This window comes from Lontra canadensis, unplaced genomic scaffold (genome assembly GCF_010015895.1).
Source record: "Lontra canadensis isolate GAN:19392208 unplaced genomic scaffold, GSC_riverotter_1.0 scaffold214, whole genome shotgun sequence".
NCBI classification, from domain to species: Eukaryota; Metazoa; Chordata; class Mammalia; order Carnivora; family Mustelidae; genus Lontra; species Lontra canadensis.
This window is the reverse complement of record NW_022631208.1, coordinates 549,029-564,263: the sequence shown is the minus strand read 5'-3', so window position 1 is coordinate 564,263 and position 15,235 is coordinate 549,029. Positions and strand designations below refer to the sequence as shown.

Below are 15,235 nucleotides of genomic sequence, written 5' to 3'. Positions count from 1 at the left end.
AGAATACCTTTCCCTATACAGGAATTATGCAAACTTCACTGTCTCCAAAGTACACTCCAGGCTTGACCTCCAACTCAGAAGTTTTCCTGCCTTTAGGCCACAATCCAAAGTCTAATAATCTTTTTTTTTTTTTCAAGATTTTATTTATTTATTTGAGAGAGAGAGTTGTACTCAGGGAAGGGGAGGTGAGAGGGGACAGAGAGAGAAGCAGGCTTCCCACTGACCAAGGAGCCCAATGTGGGTGATGCGGGATATGGGGCTCCATCCCAGGATTCTGGGATCATGCCCTGAGCTAAAGACAGAGACTTAACTGACTGAGACACCCAGCTGCCCCCCAAAGTCTAATATTCTAAGTACTGTGTGTAGATGCACTCTGCTGGGTGTGAAGCTGATTAAACTAATTCCCATTTACTTGTGAATGAAATGTAACCTTCTTAAAAGGTATATTTGCATTTTAATGGTAGTCCCTTAACACAAATTAATCTCTAATTAGTAGAATGTGTGAGAGTTACTTTTTTTGTGGGAAGAAGGTGGTGGAATTACTCCTTAATTCTCCAAGTTTTAAAGAGCTGCTACTCTCAGAGCCTTTGGCTTCTCACCTCCCAGACACCACTCAGCACGATGCAATTTTGTTTCTCTTCCTGAAGCTAATCATTTTAAAGAGCTTTTCTGGTTAATTTCAATGGACACCATCAACTTTTGAATCACTTTTATATTTGGATATTTGGGGAAATTGCTACATTATGAGCATCCTTTTCCCTCAGGTGGAAATCAGAACTCAGCTCCCCAGGCTGCATGGCAGCTAGGACGCAGGCATGCCAAATAGATACCTTCACGCAAGATTAAACTTGGAAGCGAGCAATGTGAATAAACAGGCTCTGCATAGGGCTTCCCTGTTTCTTATGGTGGTGTTGGCAGAGCTCTTGGGCACAGGACAGTTCAAGACTTGCTGCAGATGTGGCATTGGTGTCAGCAACAGTTACAGTAAAACCAAGTTGCTGGTGCTCAAAGCTGAGTGGGAGCAGTAGCAGAAGCTGCTGCTATTTACTGAAGTAGAGAACACCAGTAATCAGATGCCTGGGTGACTCAGTGGGTTAAGCAGCTGCCTTCAGCTCAGGTCATGATCCCAGGGTCCTGGGATCTAGTCCTCAGTTGGGCTCTCTGCTCAGTGGAGAGCCTGCTTCTCCCTCTTCCTACTACTCCCCCTGTTTGCACTCTCTCTCTCTCTATCAAATAAGTAAATAAAAAATTTTAAAAAGATTTTACTTATTTGACAGAGAAACACACAGCGAGAGAGGCAACACAAGCAGGGGGAGTGGGAGAAGGAGAAGCAGGCTCTCCGCTAAGCAGGGAGCCCCATGCGGGGCTCGATCCCAGGACCCTGGGATCATGACCTGAGCTGAAGGCAGGCATTTAATGACTGAGTCACCCAGGTGCTCCTAAATAAATAAAATCTTAAAAAAAGAAAGAAAAAGAGAACACCAGTGACAGATTCCTGATCTGGGTGGTTCTGTGGTAAAGTTTTGGGCACTATTCCAGGAATCTTTGTCTTGGATGTTTCTTCAGCCACCCCAGTAATTCCGTGAGCTACTTAATATCCATTAATAAATCAGTTTGTGGTCAAACCAGCAGAATGAAATCTGCTGTTGGCAAATAATTGATACAGGAGTCATCTTCAACTTTCTCCTCTCTTTTGACTTCTCAACCAACAGAATTTACAGGACAAGACTCTGCTTTTCTCCATCCCCACTCTTACTGTCTTAGTTCAGGCCACATCATCTGTTACTTGGATTACTCCAACACTGTCCAGTTCGATCACCCACCCCCAGTTTTGATCTCCTCATCAGAGCAGCCAGAGTGATCTTCCTAAAATGAAAACTGAATTCTACCACTCTTGGCCTGTAGATCCTGTCATGGCTCCCTAATGCCTGAGGATAAAGCCTTGGATCAAGTCCAGACTCCTTGGCAGGCTTTTAGGATGGAGGTCTAGTTGAATTTTCCTGCTCATCTTGGCCATGCCTGCTTCTCACACCTAGACTCCAGTCGTACTCTTTTCTTGCTTGGAACCAGCAGTAATGGATCCCCTGGGATCCTGTTACAAATGCAGACTCTCAGGGTGCGTGGGTGGCTCAGTTAAGTGTCTGCCATCAGCTCAGGTCATGATCCCAGCGTCCTGGGATGGAGCCCGGCATGGGGGGGGGGGGGGCTCCTGCTCAGCAGGGAGTCTGCTTCTCCTTCTCCCTTCCTAGCCTCCCACCCCTGCTCATGCTTGTGCTTTTCTCTCTCTCTCTCATGTTTTCTCTCTCAAATAAATAAATAAAATCTAACACACACACACACACACATACACACACACACACACACACACAATCTCAGTCCTACTCCATACTTGGTGAAGGAGAAGCAGCATTTAACATGATTGTTAGGTGATTTGTGTGCATATTTATGATTGGAAAGTGCTGCTTTAAGGCCTCATGCTCTCTTTCCCTCTGGGGCTTTTATACATTCTTTTATATATTCTCCATTGTACTACATACTACGGACTGTGTTTCTGTGTTTAAAACTCTGTTCTCCAAGATTTGTCTGGGAAAACCCTGACTGGTGAAAGCGGGGTTGGGGCTTTTTTTCCCCAAACTTGGCACTTATTCCTTTGTACAATAATGCCCCTTTAACTCCTTTTTCTTTCCCACAAAACGGGGGTTTTCTGTTCTGGTTGTACTTTAGAGTTTGCCTGAGAACTTAAACAGAAGACAGATTCCTGCGTCCCACCACTAGAGATCTGGGTTTTAATTGATTTGAGTAAGGCCTAGATACTGGTATTTTAAGAAGTGTTCCAGATGATGATAATGGGGAGCCAAATTCAGAACCAGCACACCAGACTTTAAGCTCCTTGGAGACAAGATTGTGTCTTTTCACTGTTGTATTCTCAGAGCACAGTCTCATTGGATAGTTACATAAACTCTACTCGTGAAGAGTTGGTGCCCCCTAGTTTCTCAGGGCTAAGGATCTGGATTCTGTTGTTCATACCATGCTACACCACAACCCCTCCTACATGTTCACAGCTGGGCAGTCCATTCCTCTCATGAAACCAAGGAGCCATTTCTTGAGGAAAGAACTTGAGCTGGCATTTGAGACATGTCTCTAGTCATTTCTGTATTCTTTTCTTGAGCACATTTGATCCTGACGTAATGAAGCACGTTTATATAATTGGATGCTAATAGGCACATTGTTTTGAAAGACGGTCTCCAAACATGAGTTTCAATAGCAAAACCACTAAATGGGTCCTGAGACCTTATAATAGTGAGGAGGTTGGTGTGATCAATACAGTTATAACAGACAGGTTTTCTCAAAGTTAGCCATAGTTTTATGGGAAGTTAAAAAATACATTCTGGGAGAATTTTCTTAAGTTTCCATCCCATTTTCTTAAAATTCAAAGCGACAAGTTTAAAAAAAAAAACTCTCTTAATAATATATGGATGCAGTGTTTTATATTTTAGAGGTAAATTCATTTCCACAATCTCAATAAGGAATGTCCCCATATTATAGATGAGGAAGCTAAGGCCCAGAAAATTTGGATAACACCTCATATAAAACACCAAATTAGGGGCGCCCGGGTGGCTCAGTGGGTTAAAGCCTCTGCCTTCAGCTCAGGTCATGATCCCAGGGTCCTGGGATCAAGCCCTGCATTGGGCTCTCTCCTCAGCAGTTAGCCTGCTACCCTTCCTCTCTCTCTCTGCCTGCCTCTCTGCCTACTTCTGATCTCTGCCTGTCAAGTAAATAAATAAATAAATCTTAAAAAAAAAAGACTTAAGAGATTTAAAACAAACAAACAAACAAAAAAACCAAAAACCACCAAATTAGAGGCAAAGCCAAAGACCACCGAGATCTCCTGATTATAGGCTCAATGTTATTTTTAAATTTTTACTTTGTGTGTGTATCCTGGTATTTTCTGGGCATTTGTTTGATTTTTGCAGCCAACTTCTGTTGAAATAAACAGACTAGGTAGATCTGGGCTCTAAGCCCAGCCTTGCTGCCTCCTCACAGTGACCTGAAGCAGTGAGTATAATGGTTAAGAGCATGGATTCTAGGACCAGGCTGCTGGGGCTTATCATACTGCCTCTTCTAATTACTAGTCTATGGCCCTGGGCAAACTCATCACTTTCATAGTCTGTAAAATAGGGGTAACAGTGACTTAATTCATAGACTTGCTAGAGGATTAAGTGATCTACTGTTTGTAAAGGACACAGAATCATGCCTGCACACAAGGTAAGTGTGATGTAAATCTTTGTTAAATAGAAAACTGGCTCAATCTTATTATTTTATACCTAAGGTCATTTTCAAATCACACATTGTGATGATCCATATTCAATTTTCAGTAAGTATCTTTTCTTAGATACCAATTATGTATAATATTATAGAAAAGGAAATAGTGGGGTGCCTGGGTGGCTCAGTGGGTTAAGCCTCTGCCTTCGGCTCAGGTCATGATCTCAGGGTCCTGGGATCAAGTGCTGCATCGGGCCCTCTGCTCAACAGGGAGCCTGCTTCTTCCTCTCTCTCTGCTTGCCTCTCTGCCTGCCTCTCTGCCTACTTGTGATCTCTCTGTCAAACAAATAAATAAAAATCTAAAAAAAAAAAAAAAAAAGGAAAGAAAAGGAAATAGTATGGCCGATAGACTTCTTCTGTCCTTGAGGAGTTTACAATCTACAGAGAGATGGAACAAATTTTTTTTAAAAAAACCAAGAAAGAGCCCTTCCTTGTTGGTTATTGTGGCAAGTTTGAGGAGGGAGACATAAGACTCTCTATATAGCTTCTAGGTTTCCGACACTATTCTTGTTTCAAAGAATCATAGGTTCCATCTAATAACTTTCTCGAATTCCATGTCATAAACTTCAGTGGGCTTGTCAGGATACACAAGTGGGGGGACAGAAGAAGCGCTGGTCATTGCTTGCTGCAGGGACTCTTGGAGCCACGGACTGGGCATCAGTCCTACTCCTTCTGCTCTGGGAAAACTGTTCTGGCTCCAAAAGCATGAAATAGGGGCCAACAATAAAAGTCTTCATCTACCCCAAGATTTTTGTTCCTCCTATTTAAAGAGAGACCAAGCCCCCAGATGCCAGGGAGACAGTGACGCTAAGTCAGTTAGCAGCATTTCTAGGGCATCAAACTATCATTACTTCTCTTAAAAAAAAAAAATTAGTAATGAAGGTTAATTTTCCTTCCTTTCTGTAACCCCTTGTAATTAATATCACCCATTCTGAGGATTTCTGATTAGGATATATGCCCGTGTCTTGGAATGGGTTATGAAAAGCCAGTTGGAATATTTAGGGACTGAGTGTGTGTTTTGGCTTAAATGTCTGCATTCTGTATCAGTTGAACCAGAAGAGCTAGACCTATCTATTGATTAATAACTATTGACTGATATATAGAACTAATGAGCTAAATTATGAAACGTAATTATGTCAGTGATACTATGCGATCCTACATAACTTAGATGCTACAAGGTATTGCAAGAACTTGAACCAAAACTTGAAACCAGGGAAGATAAATTAGTATTGTTATGGCTATTCTAAAACTAAATACATTATGACATTACCCAGGTAGATTCTTTTTTTCCTTTTTTTTAATTTAAAAAAATTTTAAAATTAACATATAATGTATTATTTGTTTCAGAGGTACAGATCTGTGAACCCAGGTAGATTTTTAAACATTTGTAATTATCTTAGTCACATATTTCTGAGACATTTCAATCTATAGGTTTTGAAGAGAGACGTTTAAGATATCTTTACATTGAAAACATTATAGTATAAATTCTTTGTAGTTTAACATAGATAGGAAAAAATCAGTGTTTTGTCATCCCCATGTTAAATTTTGTCCAAAGCAATTAAATCATTTAGGTGCTATGTAAATAAAAAGGGATCTTAGTCCAAATGTCTATTTGCTGGAAGATTTTGTGACAGAAAAGTCAGATCAGTAGACACTATTGCTATTTGGAAATTGATATTCCTGTAGCCTCAAAAATCGGAGGTTGAGAATCACATTTGCACCATTTCACACCAACTGGGATGGCTATAATTGAAAAAAAAAAAAAAGGAAAATAATGAGTGTGGGTGAGGGTGTGGAGAAAGTGGAAATTGCACATGCTGATGGGAATGTAACATAGTACAACTGCTGTGGAAAAGTGTGGCTGGTTCCTTAAAAATTCAGACATAAAATTGCCATATGACTCAGTAATTCAAAATAATTCAAAATAATTGAAAACAAGGACTCAAACACATGCTTGTGTATCAGGGTTCACAGTAGCATTATTCACAATAGCAGAAGGTAGAAACAACCCAAATATCCCTTAACAGAGAATGGACAAACAAAACACACCGTGGAATAAACATACAATGGACTATTATTTAACCATAAAGAATAAAGTTCTGGTATGGGTTATAACATGGCTGAACCTTGAAAACATCATGTTAAGTGAAGTAGGCCAGACATAAAATAAGAAATGTATGCATCCACTTACATGGAATATCTAGAATAGCAAATTCAGAGACTGAAAGTAGATTGGAAGTTATAAGGGGTTGTGGGGAGGGAGATATGAGGAGTTATTAGTTAATCACTGCAATGAACTAATCTCTTTAGGGTAATAAAAAATTTTGGAAATGATAGTGGCTGCAAAACACTGTGAATGTAGTTAATGCCACTGAAATGTACATTTTACAATGGTGAAAATGGCAAATTTTATGTTATATATATTTTACCACAATAAAAACAGAGTAAGAATAATTATATTTGCAACATCACCCATTGCTTGCTTTATTACAGCCCTTTTCATAGTCATAGATCTAGCCATGCTACAGCCTAGATGTCTCTCTAATACAGGGATTATATTCTATAAAAGCAGAGGGTATATCTTTGATGGTGTAATTGATTAAGGGTCCATTGTTTCCTCTGGGATCCAAAATTTAAACGTAGGCTTCTGAATTTAGGTTTTGTGTCCTTTCTGCCAAAAATTCCTCACTGAATGTTGACTCAAACAGAGCAAGAATGGACTTTTTGAAAACATTTTTGAAGTTCTCCCCAGTAAATAGATAGAGTGTAGGAGAAAAGAGAGCATTGAAAGAAATGGTTATCACTGTAAGTAGCTGAGTCACCTGTAAAAGTACTGATTGATGCTCAGTGAGAAGTAAGCCCTGGTATACATGGTAGGGCATCCAGCACACAAAGAAAGAGAGAATGGCAGTCACCATGACTTTGAACGGCTTATTAGATTTAAACAGGCTCCTCTCTTTCATCTTGTTGGCTACTCTTTTGTAACAAAGCGTGATGATAAAGAAAGGCAGAAGGAAGCCCAGCAAGAAGCGGCTGATGAAACAGGCTACATGAATCCTTTTCCCTAATGTCTGCATCTTATTGCTTTCCCAGTTAGGAGATGCAGCGTAGTTATTTTGGCAGGTCACTCTTCCTTTATGGTCATACTTTGTCTCTCTGAAAACCAAATAGGGCATGGCGAGGGCAGTGGCGGACAGCCAGATTCCCAGGACGATGCCGGTAGCCCAGCGTGGGGTTCGGTGAAGCTGTGACCACACTGGGTGAAGAGTGAGAAGGTAACGGTCAACGCTGATGGCCGAGAGGAAGAAAATAGAGGCCGACATCCCTGCCGACAAAGTGGCATTGAAGACCTTGCACATGGCAGTTCCAAAGCTCCAGTGATTGTCCTGAAGGTAGGTGGTGGCTATAAATGGTAGAATCAATGTTGAAATAAAATAGGAGAGAATGAGATGAAAAAATAAGAGTGTATTGACAGTCTTTTTCATCTTGAATTTTAGCACCCACAGGTAGAGACCATTGGTGATGGTACCAATTATAACTGACGTGCACAGCAGAAAGGCAATGATCACATTTGAGGCAGGAACTGGAAAATGAGTGCTGTTTCTTACTAAAGTAGAGACACTGAGCAAATCAGTCAAGTTGACCAGATCCATAATTACCTATAGAGAAACAGAAAACGACCACGAAAAAGAAGCAAAAAAAAAAAAAGGTTAAATATAGAAATATAAACAGTAATCTTTGCATAGTAAGGGTCAAAATGACACGATTTTTAAAAAGGCAAACATTGGGGGCCCTGGCTTAGTTGGTGGAACATGTGACTTTTGAATTCAGGATCTTGAGTTCAAGACCCACATTGGGTGTGGAGCCTCCTTAAAAAAAAATTATAAAATAACAAACATAATATTTCCACAATAATACAAATCAGATATTTTCCTGAGCTTTATATTTTTATTTTGTATGAAGAATTAAGATCAGATTAATTTGAACATCCAAAATGGAAACACTACAGATGAAATTAATGTGAAAGAGAAATAAAGTTTGGGATATTTTGACTTGAAGTAATGAGCTCAGGTAGCCAAACATCTTCTATTTAGAAATGAACCAAGTCTGACCCTCCTTCATAGTCATAACTTCTTGAATAAGGCAATGTAGGATCAGTTTTGCCTGACTAAGTTTTGGTCAGGGCAAATGTTGCTAATGAAATTGAGTAACAAAATTAACAACTGCTCCAAATCAGTAATCATTCAGAGCTATAATTAGTTTTCTCCCATAAGTTAATTATTATATGTAGTAAATGCTAATATTTTAATAGTCAGCACGTGATAAGAACCGATATTCATTTGGGAGCCCTGGGCTAGAGCACCATAAGAGGGTGACATGTTGGGGTGCCTGGGTGGCTCGGTCAGTTAAGGATCTGACTCTTGATTTCGGCTCAGGTCATGATCTCAGGGTCATGAGTTCAAGCCCCACCTCGGGCTCTACTCTGGGCGTGGAGAGGCTGCTTAAGATTCTCTCTCTCCCTCTGCCCTGTCCCCCCAAAAAAGATTGTAAAGTGCCTTGAAAATCATCAATGAAAGAGGAGCATGTGCTGTTGAGTATAGTGGTAGTTCTTACTTGGGGAAGGAAGAGAGGGAGAGAGGTCAAGGAACTGATATTTATCTAATACTTCTTATATGCCAAGAGCTTTATAAAAGAGTCATTTCTTTTTTTCCTCATAAAGACAAATATTTAAACAGAAGAGAAAGTGAGGCTTACAGGGGTTAAATTTCTTATTTATCAACATTTCCCACTGTCCCTCCATTTTTGTGGCAGGTGGGGAACCCCACCAGTGTTTTATGTGACTTCTTTGAAAACTAGTAATTCATGTGTAGTGTTTTGATAATGCTCCATGAATCAGAGTATTTGATGATCCAAGCTAGCCCATTTCTTGGAAAATGATTTCTATAGTATTGAAAATATGAACCTGAGAATGTTTTGGAAAATAGCTATTATATATAACAGTCATATCAACAAATTGGTTTTTGATAAATTGGATAAATTGCTTTAATGGAAATTGCTAATTTTTTTTTCACTAAGCAAAAACATCTTAATATATGGAGAGAAGAAATAAAAGAATTGCTATTAAAACCACAATTATTTTAAGTTAATTCTGCCTTCTAAGGAAGTTGCAAAATTTCTCTCCAAAGTAGAGAAATGGTCCTCTTGGGGCACCTGGGTAGCTCAGTGGGTTAAGCCTCTGCCTTCGGCTATAGGTCATGATCTCAGGGTTCTGGGATCGAGCCCCGCATCGGGCTCTCTGCTCAGCAGGGAGCCTGCTTCCTCCTCTCTCTCTCTCTGCCTGCTTCTCTGACTACTTGTGATCTCTGTCTGTAAAATGAGTGAATAAAATCTTTAAAAAAAAGAAAAAAGAAAAGGGTCCTCTTTAGGGAAATACCTTAGTAGTCTGCTTTGAATAAAAAGCGAAGTCTTAGCACATGGAATGGGTGGCAATGGTGAGTGGAAGAGTGGGAACCTGCGAAAGAGGTTGTGTGAAGGCCCTGGGGCCATGAGTAGAGGGAGGAGGGATTTGGTCTTCAGAGAGTGAGGTACAGGAAAAACACTGTGGGATGTTAGAAGGTTTGAGGAGGAGAAGAATTCAGTGAGATATTCTGAGAAGCAGAAATGGCACAGAGGATTTAAAATGAGGAATTGTCTAATATTCAATTTTAATCCATTTGCTATGCTTTGACATGGTGTAATGTCCCTTCTCTTTAATCACAACTGTCTTGTATTGGTGGTTGCCTTGGGGAATCAAAGGAAAAGAGCTTGTGTTCCTGATTTGGGATGCAGTGGGATGGAGAGAACAGGCCAGCAGCAGGAGGTGAGATGTGAATGAGATGATGAATATGGTGGAAACCGGAGAGACATTGGAATATGAGTAGAGAAGGAGAAACAAAATCACATGGAGAATTTCTGATGCTTTGTGTGGATAGCCTTTGTGTGTCTTTCTGTGCATGTGTGTCTGTGTCTGTGCGATGTGTCTTTGGTTTGTCTCCATGGTGTATTTGTCTGCATGTATGTGGATATATACTCTTGTGTGTGTCTCTGTGGTGTGTGTTTGAATCTGTGGGGTGTGCATGGAGGGAGATGTGTGTGTGTGTGCATCTGTGTGTGGCCTCTGTGTGTATGGTGTACGATGCCTGTAGTCTGTGTGTATTTATCTGTGTAGTGTGTGTTTATGTGGTGTTTATAGGTCTGCAGTGTGTGTGTGTGTGTGTGTGTGCGTGCGCGTGCATGTGGTCTTTTGGTGTATGTGCGTATAAAACACTGGATACCTGAATTACAGGGAAGGGTTTTGTTTTGTTTTGTTTTTAAACAGTTGTGTGGCTGAGCTATAGAAAGGCATCTGAAAGTAATGTGGGGCTTGAACAAAAGCAACACGGGTAGTGGTTCTGAATAGAATATAAAGTTTCCTAGGAGCTTTGATTAATTGCACAATAACCAGGAGATTTCTTCATTCTTAAAGAGCTTTTAACATGGTCTTAAAGTGCTTGAGTATAAATTAGTGGAGGAGAACCTGGGCTCTAGAGTCCCATAGACCTGGGTTTCCATTCTCTCTCTACCACTTACCAGTTCTGTGGACTCTTAACTCTGAGCCCCTTTCACTTTCTAAAACCCAATGAGTGTTTATGAGGATGGAATGATACAGTGTATATGAAACACTTAGCTTGGTTCATGGCACACATTAAACACTCAATAACTTTTTACCTATTATTTTGCTCAACTTGTTATTTGAAGGCTAGCAAGTACTTCATTTTGCCTTTTAATACTGCAGGCCACCTGGCCACTGCAGTCCTTTCCTCTTCAAAATCTCCCTACTGAATCTCAGAGGACCAGCAGTAACTTCTGAAAAAAATCTAAATGTTCATCTCTTGGGGCAGAAGTTCTCAGATTTAGAGTTATTTTGAGGCCTTGCTACAGTGATACCTTTGGCACAGAGTCTTTCAGGTAGACCCTTCCCCCACTCCTTGGGAACACTGTGCTCCTGTAGGGGTAGGCAGAAGAACCTTGGGCAGCTGATGTGTGTTAATTTAGAAACTTCATTGTAATGTAGTAGTATAGTGGTATGTTCTTTTCTTCCTTTCTTTTTTTTTTTTTAATATTTTATTTACTTACTTGACAGTGAGAGAGCAGACTCGCCGCTGAGCAAGGAGCCCAATGCAGGACTCGATCCCACAACCATGGGATCATGACCTGAGCCGAAGGTAGATGCTGGACTGCCCAAGTCACCCAGACGCCCCTGTTTTTTCCCAGCTTTTCTACTAAAGCTCTAAAAACTTTCCCAAGAATTAAACAAATTCATTGAATTTTCTCCCAAACAGTGTGTTCGTCATTAACAATGACCTATCCCATTTAATGCAACAGCATTTAATTAAAAAAACAAAGCACTGGCCTTCCCCCAAATGATACTTTTCCTTTATAATGCTCAAATCTGAAGATTTCTGATACATATTGGAGGTCGCAGGGTCTGTAGGCCCTGCATCTGGATTTCCTGTTGAGTTTGTTGCTGTGGTAGGTACAGGCTCCCCCTCACTGCCCACCATAGGGACTAGAAAACTGTACACTCATTTCCCTGAATTTCTTTGCAGCGAGCGATTCACTTTTTTTTTTTTAATTTTTTTAAGACTTTATTTATTTATTTGACAGATAGAGATCACAGTAGGCAGAGAGGCAGGCAGAGAGAGAGAGAGGAGGAAGCAGGCTCCCTGCCAAGCAGAGAGCCCGATGCGGGGCTCGATCCCAGAACCCTGAGATCATGACCTAGAGCCGAAGGCAGAGGCTTAACCCACTGAGCCACCCAGGTGCCCCAAGCGATTCACTTTTAAGCATCAAGGGTTTCATGTGATTCAGCTTATCATAAGGCAATGCCACCTGTGCAGTTTCTGGGGTTGGAAAGCTGATCTGGAGTAAGCCTAGAGGGTTTATTCAGATGATGGCACAAGGATAAAGCCTGCTGGCCCAGGGAATCTTACCTTGGAGTTATATCTGCATGTCAGGTAGTCTTATGTGGGCCAGAGTGACTCTAGGACAGTAGTCTTCTCTCCAGGGACAGAATCAAAAATCAGTGACACTTTGACTTCATTTCGTCTGCCTTTCTTCTTGCTGATCCTATTCCCCAACTTTGAGCCTACTATTTAAATATTCTGTGAGGTCTTTTGGCTCTTTCCCAGTTCCTTTTTCTGTGAAATGTCTCTTAAGAAGGAGGTAGAGAAAGGACTACTTCTTCAAATCATTTCTCCATTTTAAGTAGAGATTTTAAAAATTCCATAAAGAGTCATTCCATGTAAGGTTGATAAGCTTGTTGCAGGTGTTAAGACACTGATGAGAAATGACCTTCCCATATGTGGTCGCCCCCCGAGGCACCCCCTTGGCCTTGAGTGGAGTGTGGTCATTAGCATATGGAGCATGGTGTTGGGTGCATAGGGAAGTGGTAAATATCTAACATGGAAAAAAAAAAAAAAGTAAGTCTGGAAATGAGTTACCTAATTCCGCTGGAGTGAAATGGTCAGGAAGAGAAACAACCACTGAGTTTCACATTAAAATGAAATGTGTGAAGACAAGGCAAAGATTAATATTATTTCGTTGAGAAAGATGCAGACTTTTATTTCTTGTTTAGATCTGTACAATTGTTGAGAATGGTTGGAAAGAACACAGAGTTGGGTACCGTATCATGGAAATCTCATTATAAGGAAATCCTGAAGCACAGGTAATATATTTATAAACCGAGTCCTGCATTTCCTGTTTTCGTCTCCCCAGTCCATCTTGACATTTTTTAGGATTAGCTTCTCTGCTGACCTCAGTGTCTTGATGTCTTTCCTGCTTAGTTTCCTTTTGATCTCTGCACTGCCAGTAGAGAAAAACATCAAAATATCTGTGTGGCTTCAGTGTTGAAGCTCAGGAATCAGTCATCTAGTTGGTGTTAGAATTTTAAAGATTTCATGGCTACTGTAACCTTATTAGAAATAGGCTTAAATTTTAGTTCTTAATTCATTTGGGACTATGACCTTCATCCTGGGAACTAATCTTCTTTGCTTCAGGATAAGTTTTCAAACTTGCTACTGCATTTTAAGAGTGAGTTTTGCTCAGTTTTCATGCCCTTTGGGTTAATTCACATATCTGGAAATGACCTCAGATATTATTTGGTTCAAAACAGGTAATTTTGAAGATTAGGAATTTGAGATGCAGAGTTAAGTGATTCACAGTTTTTTAATTTTATTTAATTTATTTATTTGAGAGAGAGAGAGCATGAGAGAGCACAAGCAGGAGAAGCAACAGAAGAGGGAGAGAGAGAAGCAGCCCTCACCATGAGCAGGAAGCTGGATGCAGGGTTCGATTGCTGGACTCTGGGATCATGACCTGAGCCAAAGGCAGACAGTTAACTGACTGAGCCACCCAGGCACCCCAACAGTAGTTTTCACCAACACAATAACAAGGGCTCCTTCTGCTGCCTTATGCTGTTTTATTAATAAAAAAGATTGAAGGGGATGTGGGCTAAGTTTCTCCTCCTCTTTCACTCTGTATTTTCAAATTTTACAATTAGTAAAATTCATAAATAACAAATATATTAGGGACTAGTGTTTAACACCCGCCCCCCACCAAATGCACAGGAGCTGGTACTACCATTAGATAGCCTAAAATTTAACTCTTCTGTAACTGTCCTCAGAAATACTCTAATTAGTGAGCATTTTCTTCAAGTAGGTAGTTAAACCAGTGACATTAACTTTGTTGGGAAATATGTGGACTGTGTTTGAGGAAGTCTCTTCTGTGGCTTTGGTGATGTGACTTCATTCATTTCACTTTTCATATTTCAAATTAAGTCAAGTGATTTCAAGGAAAGAAGTCATGGAAGTGGAAACTTTTATGTTGTTTTGATATGAACACAGTATGAAATATATAGAAAAGCAGAAGCAAATGATGTTGCAAAATTAAATGTTCAAAGGTCTAGGAACTCATATTTGCATATAGTTTTTAGAGCTGGAAGAGGCCACAGAATTAATTTCATCTAATTCCTGATTCTATAGGTGAAGAGAGTAAAACTCATAGAGATATTTGAGAGCTTCTTTCCATTATTATTTAATAAATAACGGGGCAGAAATAATATACACTAAAAATCCTGATGCACTACATCGATTGCACAAGACAATATAGGATAAGAAAAAAAAAAACCCTAGATATAAATTTCAACTCTATTACTTACATATGTATAACTTCTCTGAATGTCTTTTCTCTATGTAAGTGGAAAGAAAGAAAGAAAGAAAACACCTCTTCTGAAGTATTATTTTGAGGAATAAATGATATATTATAGGTAAGGACTTAGCATAGTTCCTGGCACATGGTAAATGTGAAATAAATGATAGCTATTATTAACATGTAAGTTGTAACAAGCCCAGTGGGCTGGAGCAAATCTCTGAGCAGTATAATTCAAGAAACATTTATTGAGTATCTAATGCATGCCACAATGTTTGAGACTGGGGAAACAAAATAAATAATTCAAAATAATTGTCTTTAGTGTTTATAGTTATTAAAGAAGATGGTTCTCCAACTGACTAGCTTAGGAAGGTTGAGGAGAGCATATACTAGATCTGGCAATCAGTATGGTTAAAGGTCTAGCAAAAGAGAGCAATGCTTTGTTATTTTCGCCTGGTTTGCATTTTTCAAGATTACTTCCCAGCACCCTCTATGTCCCAGCATAGTTGGAATAACAAGGCTGGTATTAGTCCAGCAGTTTCCATTCAGGCTGATGTCAAAATCACTTGGAGGTCTTTAAAAAAATGCAAAGTATCCCTGTGATTTAATTCATTTAGCTAGTATTTATCAAATACTTAGTGTATTTGAAGGACTGTTCTTGCCTTTGGGATATAAAGAAGAGCTT

General features: G+C 39.9%; 1 protein-coding gene across 1 annotated transcript; it reads right to left on the bottom strand.

Moving 5' to 3' along the window:
• Positions 1 to 5,667: 5,667 nt before the first annotated feature.
• GPR33 (G protein-coupled receptor 33) lies at positions 5,668 to 12,512 on the bottom strand. Its single transcript, XM_032848887.1, has 2 exons — positions 12,336 to 12,512; positions 5,668 to 7,982 (listed from the first exon to the last, which is right to left on the bottom strand). The coding sequence occupies exon 2, from the start codon at positions 7,974 to 7,976 to the stop codon at positions 6,957 to 6,959; it is 1,020 nt and encodes a 339-aa protein (XP_032704778.1). The 5' UTR covers positions 7,977 to 7,982; positions 12,336 to 12,512; the 3' UTR covers positions 5,668 to 6,956.
• Positions 12,513 to 15,235: the final 2,723 nt, after the last annotated feature.

Bases quoted from the DNA above. Each gene is read 5' to 3' on its own strand.
- GPR33 (XM_032848887.1), bottom strand. From the start codon at position 7,976: ATGGATCTGGTCAACTTGACTGATTTGCTCAGTGTCTCTACTTTAGTA.